This window comes from Ictidomys tridecemlineatus, chromosome 7 (assembly GCF_052094955.1).
Source record: "Ictidomys tridecemlineatus isolate mIctTri1 chromosome 7, mIctTri1.hap1, whole genome shotgun sequence".
Taxonomy (NCBI): Eukaryota; Metazoa; Chordata; class Mammalia; order Rodentia; family Sciuridae; genus Ictidomys; species Ictidomys tridecemlineatus.
In genome coordinates this window covers 112845514-112857732 of record NC_135483.1, presented here as the reverse complement: position 1 = coordinate 112857732, position 12219 = coordinate 112845514, and the positions used below count along the sequence as shown (strand labels likewise).

General features: G+C 33.4%; 1 protein-coding gene across 5 annotated transcripts in view; it reads left to right on the top strand.

Annotated features, from left to right (window-relative positions):
• Lrp1b (LDL receptor related protein 1B) overlaps window positions 1-12219 on the top strand; it is a 1779935-nt gene that overhangs the window by 1415254 nt on the left and 352462 nt on the right. For all 5 annotated transcript variants that reach the window (XM_078017329.1, XM_078017328.1, XM_078017330.1 and 2 more), the window contains exon 43: window positions 2402-2606. In XM_078017329.1, the coding sequence (XP_077873455.1) occupies window positions 2402-2606 (205 nt within the window). The remainder of the gene's footprint in view (window positions 1-2401; window positions 2607-12219) is intronic.

Genomic DNA, 12219 nt, shown 5'->3' with positions numbered 1-12219 from the left:
TTCAATGAAATAAATAAGCAAAGCTCTGACCAGTCCAGCATTAACTAAGCAGAAATAGAAGAGTCCTTTTAGACATGGTGAAGAGGAATTGAAGAATAAAAAGCAATGGCATATAACCGCTGACCCTGACCTCTTGTCACAAGAAAGGACTAGATAAATTACTCAGAGTGAAATAATTATAAATCTGGGCTGGAAGTAAAATTAGATTTAATTCACTTAATTGAACACCAACTTATACATAAAACTCTGAAGCTGAGGGGCAAATAGACTCCTCAGCAGCTTTGATGACTTAGTTCAGATGAACACAGGCCTTGTGATGCTCTGGCAGAGCCATCTGTACTCACAAAACTGTCCGGTCGCCAAGCATCTTATTCTGAGTTAATTACGCTTACCTCAGTGGTTCACCAATAGAATCTCAGGACACTAATAAATGTCCTTACAGAAAGAATAAAAGAGTTGTTTAAAGGACTATCTGACTCAATTTTGGAATGAACACAGGGAAATCACTCAAAATACTTTATAAATACATAGTTTGAATTGCTAAGTGCTTTATCCTAAAACTACTTATTTATATACACTAAAATTTACACTTTCATCTTTCATGTAGTACAATGTATATCAAAATTACTAAACATGCCAAAATATTTTAACTGGAATATTATTTGAAATTAAAGTTTAAGTATAGAGAAGACATTTTTATCATCATGTATATCAATGATACTTTCAGATGCTTATTATATGCTATTTAGCAGAAAATTTTAAATAAAATTCTAAAGATAGAATAGAATGAAAGATAGACACCTTGAGTTCAAAACTTTGCTTAGATCCTAGTTATTTGTACAAAATTTAAATACACAAGCTCTTTGGATCTCTGTGCATTCTCAGTTGAGAATTGAAGAGGTGAAGTGATAAGAAAATTAATGCCTCCAAAATTCTCTAATTCTAAAGCTAACAATTTAAGAAAACAACACAGATTGTCAATTTAATACCTCATATTACATGGGTAACTTTTTACATGTTTTAATTAATGAAATATTTCATTTTAAATGTAAAATTTATAAGTAAAATTGCAAACAATTTAAGAAAATAGAAATTTACTAATTCATAGGACAGAATATTTTTGACAGTTGGTCACTTAGAATATTTTGTATTCTCTAAAATAGATGAAAATTAAACTAAATATTTTAATAAAGAGTAAATATGACTTTGTTTTCTTTAATGGATATGGATTGTTTTTAAATTATCTATTGAGAACTTGATTATTTAAATTAGCTATTGAGAACTTGATTATTTTCCAATAATTAATAAGTTTTTATTTTTCAAAATACTCAAATAAAAACACATTTTGTATAATTGTGTTGACTATAAGTCGAAATTGCCTTTAGATGATTACATATAGAAATAATTTAGTACATGTATATAATCTTGCTGTAAATACTAAATGTTATATGGTAGTTTTCTTTGTGACTACTAGGCATGAGGTTTTTTGTTTTGTTTTGTTTTGCTTTTTCAGATTTTTAAAGCAGAAAACCTACCATCCTCATTCCTTTCCATCTTCTCTCCTTCTCTAAGCACCAAGAATCTAACTTCAAATAAACTCTTAGGGACAACTCAATAGATAAAACAGAAAAATGAGAACCAATTTCAGTAAAAATATGGCTTGGAGACTACAACTTGACAGCCTTTGTTCTAACGGTATTCATAGAATCCTAGCTCTTCTACAAAGTATCAATTCACAAGCACAGATTTAAAACATTTTGTAAAACCTACAAGCAGCAGATGCTGTCTTTAAGGATTTGAGAGCCACCCCTAAAATTCCAGAAACAACATTATGATTCTTAACTAAGGGAGGAAAGAAAAAAATATATAGAAATATGCAAGTTTGGTAATTATTTTTCTTTAAAAAAACATAAAGAAGAATGTAGAATATAAAAAGCAAAGCTAGAAGTGAAGAGGGATTTTGATTTTCATTAATTATAGAAGAAAATATAGTTAGCAAAGCTATCCAAAGGGATCATACTAGATCTGCTTAAATGTGATATTGATAAATTATGCCACATTTGCAGTTCATAATAAATTTAATATTACTATTTTTTACCTGATTAAAATAAATCCTCATTGTGCATCAAACTGACTCAACTTAATTAAATTGTTATTTGAAAGAATGTACAGGATAGTTGGTTTTCAGAAATGGTTTCCAAGCTTAGGAACCTGGAAAAAAATGTGCATACAAATATAATATCAACATCTCCTCTTATCACTTAGATTCCTTAAGGGTCACAGAATAGATGCCAAATAAATTTGCCTGTTTTAAATAGCTTGGCCTTGCTGTGTTTATATAATGTTTTTACTTTGAATGAAAATTTTAATTATTTATTATTATAATTTTAATTTTAATTAGTTTAATGTTTTGGACCAACTGGAATGAACAGCATCCAAGTATCATAAGATCTACCCTGACTGGGAAAAATGCTCAAGTGGTTGTCAGTACAGACATACTTACTCCAAATGGACTCACTATCGACCATCGTGCAGAAAAGTTGTATTTCTCAGATGGCAGCTTAGGAAAAATTGAAAGGTGTGAATATGATGGATCCCAGAGGCATGTAAGTTAATAGAGAATTTCTATGTTATAGATTTATACAATGATATATTAGAAGAATATTTTCTTTTTACTTTGCTAAAATATGCGTATCAAGGAATTTCAAAATAGCTAATTGCTTGAAACAATCCAATTGAATAGCTAATCTGTTCAGGACAAGAAACAATCTCTGTGGATATTTTTAAAATTTTCTCCATATGCATTTGCTGCCATAGAGGCATCTGATCTTTTGTAAACTTTATTCTGGAGAGACAATAATGGATTTTCTCCTAGTTATTAATTGAACTGGAATTGTTTGAGTGATTTGCATATGCTTCATTTCTATTTATAGCTTTCAAAGATGTGAAACGAAATTGGTTAGTTGCCCAAACACAAAAGAAAATTAGGAAAGAATGAAATGTTTATTTGTATTTGGGTCCTTGAAGCAATCTTAGAAGTTTTGGAGATAGGAGATTCCTCTCAAAGTCAGGCTGATTCTACTCCTTGGCAGTCTGTTATCTCAGAATTTCAAATGAAATGTTAGCAGAAGAATCCTTATATTGTCCCTGGAAAACACATTCTGAGGGTATTCAGGGCACTAAGAATGGATAAATTCAAGTCCCTCCTGTTGATGTCACAAGCTATTGGTGAGGAGTCCTGCTTTCTTACATTTTGAGTTTGAACATTAGAGAAGCACACTGAGGCAAGCATATAAAGCAGGGTTTATTCAAAAAGGGGTAACAAAGGCTTCTCCCACGAGGGAGAAGGGGGCCTTCATAGTATCCTCTTATCCCCAGAAGCAAGGTGTTGTGCCCTTTTTTATGTCCTAGGCTTCCTTGGCTCTCCTGCTCTCTTCCCCAAATCTTTCTCCTTCCTGCATAGGTGACTAGGCCGGGGAATGCTTGGTGAGATGGACAAAAGTGAAAAACAGGTGGGCTGAAGGGGAAAGGGCAGGATGGTGCAGCCCAGGACACATCAATTCCTGGGACAGGTTACTTTAGCAACAGGTTGGAGCAGGGGCAGGTTCTTGATAAGCGGGGGAGGAAGGGCTTTGAAGGAATTAACATTTCAGTCCCTCAGGGGACAGTCTCCATCTTTCCAGGACTCACTCAAAATTGGCCTGACTCTATCTGACCTGATTCCATTTACCTATCTATACTACCTGTCTATTCTGGCTTCACTCTTATCCTATGAAGAATAACATTCTTGGAATCTGAAAATGAAAAGAGCTCAGAGGCTTAGACCTAGATGGCTATACCACCCCAGCATTCCTTACCACCGTACCTCATCCAGGCCCTGCTGGAAGCAGAGCAGAAACCCCTCCCTGAATTGAGGAAGGTCTGAGATGGGGCCAGATAATGAATGTTGTTGGTAGCTTAATGGACCCTATGGTCTCTATCATAATAACAGTCTAACATTGCTGAAGCTGAGAGAACATGTTAAAGAACAGGAATGCCAGTATTCCACTAAAATTTTATTTAAAGAAGCAAAGGAGCAACAGAAGATCATGGTTTACTAATTTCTAACATATATGCTTGTGCAGATTTAAGTTCAATTTAAGATGTGTGTGTGGGGGGGGCGCTTTTCTTTAAAAAGGAAGCAGTACATTGATTTACATTATGGTAGAGGGAACTCATCACATTGTGGAGTGGCTCTTTTGAGTGGCACTGATAAAGGACAGTACAGTGTTTAAGCAATACTAGAATAATGGGCTCAGTCTTGATGAGATTTACTTTGTGCAAAAGGCAATAATTTTGAATCAAAGAAACGTACTTAATTCTCGGTCTGTCTTTTACAATTAATGATCATGTGACCTTAGGCAAATTATTTAACCTTTATAATTTTCAGTTTTCTGACATGAGAATTCTCCACCAAAATTTCAGAATTATTGTGAAAATACAGACAAAAATATTTGATTCATAATACATCATAGAAAATCTAAATGAACCTAGGGGTTAATGTTTTTGAAAAAAAAAACCATGTAAATCTTTTTCTGAATATGATACTATTTTCTTTTATATCTTAAAATTAAAAATGTTTTCATATCTCCCTTCAGAAATCCTTAGCCTTCTGAAAAACCAGCCTCTATCTCAGAGCAAAGCCTATCCAAGAAAGGGACATGACCTTTGTCCTTGGAAAAACCCACAGAGCACTCCTAAGCATAATCCCATCCTGCTAAATTGTTTATCTACAAATAACAGGAGAGATCTGCTGCCCCAGGTGTCCCTGGGGCAGCCACCAATCAGCATGAGACAGGGAAATACCTGGGATGCCAGATGACCCTCCCAGTAGTTTATAGTGGTTGATAACATATTGGGAAACCGTGTAGTTTAGCATGTATACCGCTCTTGGCTCAAACCAATCAGTTCAAACCAGTACCCCTTTTGTTCTGACCAATCACCCCTACCCAACTTGTTCCCGCCAGTGAATGTGCTAATCATGTTTTAGAGTTGTTATTTGATTTTCCCTCGGTGTGTGATGATTTGCTATGATGTATGTGAAGCCCCTGCCCTCTCCAAAGAATGTATAAAAATGCTGCAAACCCTGGGCTCCGGGCCTCTCAGGGTCACCAGTTGCTGTGTGTGCACACGGAGGACCAAGCTAACTCGCAATAAACACCTCTTTCTTTGCTGCTTACATAGATCTTGGGTCTCTGGTGGTCTTTGGGGGTCCTGAATTCGAACATAACACATAATACATCATAGAAAATCTAAATGATCCTAGAAGTTAATGTTTTTGAAAAAAAAACATGTAAATCTTTTTCTGAATATGATACTATTTTCTTTTATATCTTAAAATTAAAAATGTTTTCATATCTCCCTTCAGAAATCCTTAGCCTTCAATTTATTTTTTGTATCAACCTATTTTGCACTCCGATTATTATGCATGGAAATTATAGCTACACTAGGTGATCCAGGGATAAGATGACTAATCCACTTAAATAATTTTGTTTCAAAATTTTAAAAATGTGTCCAGTTGTAATTCTCAAACTAGCAAATTTCTATTTTTGATGAAAATTCAAAAAAGTATTTTTAAATATTAAAAATTATATTTTTATGCTTTGCATTTAAAATATTTTAATGAGCACAAAATAATTGCCGATATTTATGAGGTACACTGTGCACTGTGGTATTTCATGAATATATGTAAACATATATAATGAACAAGTCAGTGTACTTAACATATCCAGCATCTCAAACATTTTTTTTTTTTTTTTGTAGCAAGGATATTCAGAAACCCTCTGTTCTGGTTATTTTTAAGTGTATAATACAGTGTCCTTAGTGATCTTCACCCTGTGGTACAATAGGACAGCAGTACTTATTCTTGCTATTTAATTATAATTGTGCGTCCACTGACCAACTTCTCCCCATCCTCCTTTCCCCCCACCTTCTCCAACTCTATTAGAATAATAACCACATTTCTACTCTATATTTCTGTAGGATTGGCTTTTTTAAATTCCACAAGTCAGTGAGATCATGCAGTATTTGTCTATGTTTGGTTTATTTCACTTTAGGTAATATTTGACAAGTACATCTGTTTCCATGAATATAAGATTTTCACCATTTTATGGACATACTCTTTTTTGATATATGTACCACATTTTTTTTTATCCATTCATTTGCTCATAAACAGATTGGTTCCAAATATTGGCTATTGTGAAGAGCATACTGCAGTATGTATGGAGCTCTCTCTCTGACATAATTTCATTTCCTTTAGATAAATACCCAGTGGTAGGATTTTGGGATAAGTTGATTGCTCTATTTCAAATTTTGAGAGTGAATCTCTATACTCTTTTCCCTAATGGCTATATGAATTTACATTCCCCCAATGATATATAAAAGTTCCCATTTTTTCCTTCCATGCCAGATTTTTTATTTTGGATTTTTGATAATAGCAATTTTAATTGGGATGAAGTGATACCACATTATAGTTTTGATTTGCATTCCCCTGATGATTAGTAATGTTAAACAGTCTCATATACCTGTTTGCCATTTGTATGTCTAATTTTGAGAAACATCTACTTGGGTATTTTGTCCATTTCTAAACCAGATTATTAATTTTATTATAGAATTAGATTAATTTCTTACATATTCTGGGTAGTAACCCTGTCAAATATATAGTTTAAAGATATTTTCTCTAATTCTGTGTCTTAATCTCTTATTCTGTAGATTGTGTCCTACTTTGTGCAGTAACTCTGCCAACAGCAGGCTGTTATGTTACTACAGCTTTGTAGGATGTTTTCAAGTGAGGTAGTATGAGGCCTCCAGTTTTGTTCTTTACTCTCAATATGGCTTCTTGTATTCAGGGTCTTTTATGGTTTCACAGAAATTGTACAACTATTTTCTTTTTCTATGTCTTTGAAGATATTACAGGATAGGACTGCATTGGATCTGAAGATTGTTTTGGGTAGTATAGACATTGTGAATTCTTCCAATTCACGTACCTTGACTATTTTTCCATGTACTTGTGATGCAATTTTAATTTTTGTGGTTTTGTAGTTTTCACTGTAGAGTTCTTTCTCTCTTTGACTAAAGACATTCCTGAGATTTGATTTTTTTTTTTAATATAGATTGTAAACAGGATTGCTTTCTTGTTTCCATTTTCAGGTAATATAGAACCTCAACTGATTTTATTATGTTGATTTTGTGTTTTGTAACTTGTCAAATTAGTTTATTCATCCAAAAGTGGCCTTTTGTTTGTTTCATTTTCTGGACTCTCTTAGAGTTTTAGTTATTTAAGACCATACAAACATATCATCTGCAAAAAGGAGCAATTTGACTTCTTCCTTTCCATTATGGATATACTTTATTTCCTTCTGTTACCTAATTACTGAATCTAAGACCTCCAGCCCTATAAGAATAAAAGTGGTAGAACTGGACATTATTGTCTTCTTTCAGATATTAAAAAAAAATCAATTTCAAAATGTCCTTATGTGGTATGATATTAACTGTGGTATGTCTTCTTGTGCTGCGGTGCATTTCCTCTAGACCATTTGTTTATTTTTGCTTTTGTTGCCTATACTTTTGAGATCTTATTTAAAACATCTTTGCCCATAAAAGTATAATGAAGTATTTTATCTTTTCTTCTAGAAGTTTGTTCATCATTTTTTGTCATGAAAAATAATAAAAATGTGTGTGTGTATGTGTGTGTGTGTGTGTGTGTGTGTGTGTGTTTTAACCTAAAGCTCTTGTTAATGCAGAAATAGTCAGAGGTAAATAATTAGATCATGAGAATTGTTATGTAATCAGTTCATCCTAGTTGGAATGGACTGACTGGGTGGTAACTGTAGGCAGGTAGGGTATGGGAAGAGGTGGGTCACTGAGGTTATTCCCTGGAGGGGTGTACCTTCCCTAAAATCACATCCCCTTCTATCTCTGTTTCCTGATCCCACCATAAGCTGAAAAATTTCCCTCTGGACCCTTCATTCTCCATGATGTTCTGCTTTACCTCAGACCAAGGGCAAAGGAGTCATAGTCTCCCTCTATGAACGGAGGGAGACCTTTGAGATGACTATAGGCAGATAGGGAGTGGCTGGAGGGGGTGGGTCAGTAAGGATGTACTTTTTGGGTTTATATTTCGTGATTGTTGAGGGGAGCTCCGTCTCTACTCTCTGGTGGCCATGACATGAGCTACTTTCCTACACCACACCCTTCTGCCAAGATGTTGTGCTTCACCTTGGGTGAAGCCAGTCATCTCTGGACTAAGACCACTGTAACAATAAGTGCTAAATAAACCTTTTCTTCTCTAAAATTGTTGTCAGATCTTATGGTCACAGCAGAGAAAAAAAAAAAACTAACCAAAACAGTCAAAAAGTTTAAATTTTTTAATTTGTTCTTTTTAGTTAGATATGGTAGTAGAATGTATTTTGACAGATCATACATATAACATATATGGAGTATAACTCCCATTCTTGTGGTTGTACATGATGTAGAGTTACACTGGTAGTGTGTTCATATATGAATATAGGAAAGTTATGCCTGATTCATTCTATTGTCTTGCCCATTTCCATCCCCTGCCTTCCCCTCATTCACTCCACTCCAATCCTTGAACCTCTACTTTTCCCTCTGGCTCACTATTGTAAGTCAGCATTCACATATCAGAGAGAACATTCATTCAGCCTTTGGTTTTGGGGGGATTGGCTTATACATTTAGCATGATAGTCTCCAGTTCCATCCATTTACTGACAAATGACATAATTTCATTCTTTTTTATGGCTTAGTAATATTCCATTGCATGTATATATATACCATAGTTTGTTTATCTGTTAATCTGTTGTTCACCTAGTTTGGTTCCATATCTTAGCTATTGTGAATTAAGCTGCTATGAACATTGATATGGACTTATCACTATAGTATGCTGATTTTAAGTCACCAAGGTATATACCAAGGAGTGGGATAACTGGGTCAAATGGTGGTTCCATTCCAAGTTTTCTGAGAAATCTCCATACTGCTTTCTAGAGTGGTTACACTAATTTGTAATCCCACCACCAATGTACTAGTGTACCTTTCTCACTACATCCTTGCCAACACTTGTTGTTGCTTGGATTTTTGATAATTGCCATTCTCATTGGATTCATATAGAATCTCAGTGTAGTTTTAATTTGCCTTTCTTTAATTTCTAGTGATGTTGAAATTTTTTCATGTATTTATTGCCCATTCATATTTCTTCTTCTGTCAAACATCTGTTCAGTTCCTTTGATTGGGTTTTTTTGTTGTTGTTGTTGTTTGAGCTTTTTTATATATCCTGGAGATAAATGTTCCTCTAAGGTGAAGATGGCAAAGATTTTATTCCATTCTGTAAAGCCATCTCTTTATGTTCTTGATTGTTTCCCTTGCTGCGAAGAAGTTGTGTTTTTTTGTTTTGTTTAATTTTGTTACCACCCCACACTTATTGATTCTTGATTTTACTTCTTGTTCTCTAGGAGTCCTGTTTAGAAATTCAGTTTGTTAGCTGACATGATAGGAAAGTTGGGCCTACTTTCTCTTGTAGTAAGCACAGAGTCTCTGGTCTAATGCCTCGGTCAGTGATTTACTTTAAGTAGAGTTTTGTGCAGGGTGAAAGATAGTTGTCTAATTTTATTTTATTACACATGGATTTCCAGTTTTCCCAGCACCATTTGTTGAAGAGGCTATCTTTTATCCAATGTATGTTTATGGTGCCCCTGTCTTGCATGAGATAATTGTGTTTATGTAGGTTTGTCTTTGTGTCTTCTTTTGTGTACCATTGGTGTTCATACTCTTTGTTACTATAACTCTGCAGTATAATACTATAACTCTATACTATAACTCTGTAGGTCTGGTATTCTGATGCCTCTTGCTTCACTTTTCTTGCTGAGGATTGCTTTGACTATTTTGGTCCTCAAATTTTTTCAATGAATTTCATGACTGCTTTTTATATTTCTATGAAGAATATCACTGGAATTGTAATGGAAATTTCACTAAATCTGTATAGCCCTTTTGGTAGTATGGCTATTTTGACAATATTAATTCTGCCTATTGAAGAACATGGGAGATCTTTCCATTTTCTAAGGTCTTCCTCAGTTTCTCTCTTTAGTGTTCTGTAGTTTTCATTGTAGAGGTCCTTAACCTCTTTTGTTAAATTAATTCCTATGTATTTTTTTGAGACAATTATGAACAGGATACTTTTTCTAATTTATTTTTCAGTTGATTCATCACTGATATATAGGAATGCAAATGATTTATGGGTATTAATTTTGTATCCTTCTACTTTGTTGAATTCATTTATGAGTTATAAAAGTTTTCTGGTAGAATTTTTGGTCTTCTAAACATAGTATTATCTTGTCAACACATAGGGATAGTTTGAGTTTTTTTCCTATTCATATCCCTTTAGTTTCTTTATTCTGTATATTTGCTCTGGCTAGAGTTTTCAGGACTATAGTAAATAGAAGTAATAAAAGAGGAAATCCCTGTCTTGTTCCAGTTTTAAAAGAGAATGCTTTCATATTTTCTCCATTTACAATAATATTGGCCTTGAATTTAGCATGTGTAGCTCTTATAATATTGAAGTTTTATCCCTAGTTTTTCTAATGTGTTTTTTTTAAAGAGAGAGAGAGAGAAATAAATTTTTTAATATTTATTTTCCAGTTTTCAGCGGACACAACATCTTTTTTATTTTATTTTTTTATGTGGTGCTGAGGGTCGAACCTAGCACCCTGCGCATGTCAGGTGAGCGCGTTACTGCTTGAGCCACATCCCCAGCTCCTTTTCTAGTGTTTTGAACATGAAGGAATGCTGTATTTTGTCAAATGATTTTTCTCTGTCTAATGAGAGAATCATGTGACTCTTGTCATTAAGCCTATTGATGTTATGAATTACATTTATTGATTTCTGTTTTTTTGAACCCATTTTGCATCTCTGGGATAAACACCACTTGATCATGGTGCAAAGTCTTTTTAATATGTTTTTGAATGCAAATTGCCAGTATTTTACTAAGAATTTCTGCATCTATATTCATCAGAGATAATGGTCTGAAATTTTATTTCCTTGATATGTTTGTGTCTGGTTTGGTAGCAGGGTGATACTAGCTTCAAAAATGAATTTGGAAAGATTTCCCCCTTTTCTACTTTATGGAATAATTTGGAGAGGATTGGTGTTAGTACTTGGTGGTCTGATACAACTTGACTGAGAAACCATCTGGCCCTGGGCTTTTCTTTGTTGGTAAGCTTTTGATGGTGTCTTCAATTTAATTGCTTAAAATTGATCTCCTCCTGATTCATTTTGGATTGGTCATTTGTCTCTAGAAATTTGATGATGTCTTTAAGATTATCTATTTTATTGGAATATAAATTTTCAAAATAGTTTCTGATTATTACCTGTACTTCAGTTGTGTTTGTTGTGATATTTCTTTTTCACTGCAAATTGTAGTAAATTCATTTTTTTCTCTGTCTCTTTATAGCTTGGCTAATGGTTTATTAATTTTATTATTTTTTTCAAAAAAACAACTTTTTTTCTGTCCATTGTTTCTTTTGTTTCAATTTCATTGATTTCAGCTCTGATTTTAATTATTTCCTTCTATAGCCTTTGGTGTTGTAATGGTGGGTTATTTATTTGTTGGCTTTCTATTCTTTTATTGAATGAACTCAATGCAATGAACTTTCCTCTTAGCACTGCCTTCACAGAGTCACAGAGATTTTGATATGTTATACCACTATTCTTATTTACATTTAAGTATTTTCTATTTCATACCTGAATTCTTTTGCTATCATTTGTCATTCAACAGTGTGTTATTTAGTCTTCAGGTGTTAGAGTAGTTTTTATTTTATATTTTATCATTGATTTCTTATTTTATTCTTTGTGATCTGATAGAATACAAGGTATTATCTCTATTTTATTTTTGTATTTTCCAAAATTTGCTTATTTCCTTGAGATAGAGTCAATTTTAGAGAAGAATCCATGTGCTACTGAAAATAAATGTTATTCAGTAATTGATGGAAAAATGTTCTGTATATGTCTGAGAAACCTAATTAATAATTGTATTGTTTAGTTCTATAGCTTTTTAATTTAGTTTTTGTTTGGAGGATAATATCCAGTGTTCAGAGAAGTATGTTTAAAATAACCTAACATTATTATATTGTGGTATGATTGATTCTTAAAATTGAGAAGGATTTGTTTAATGTA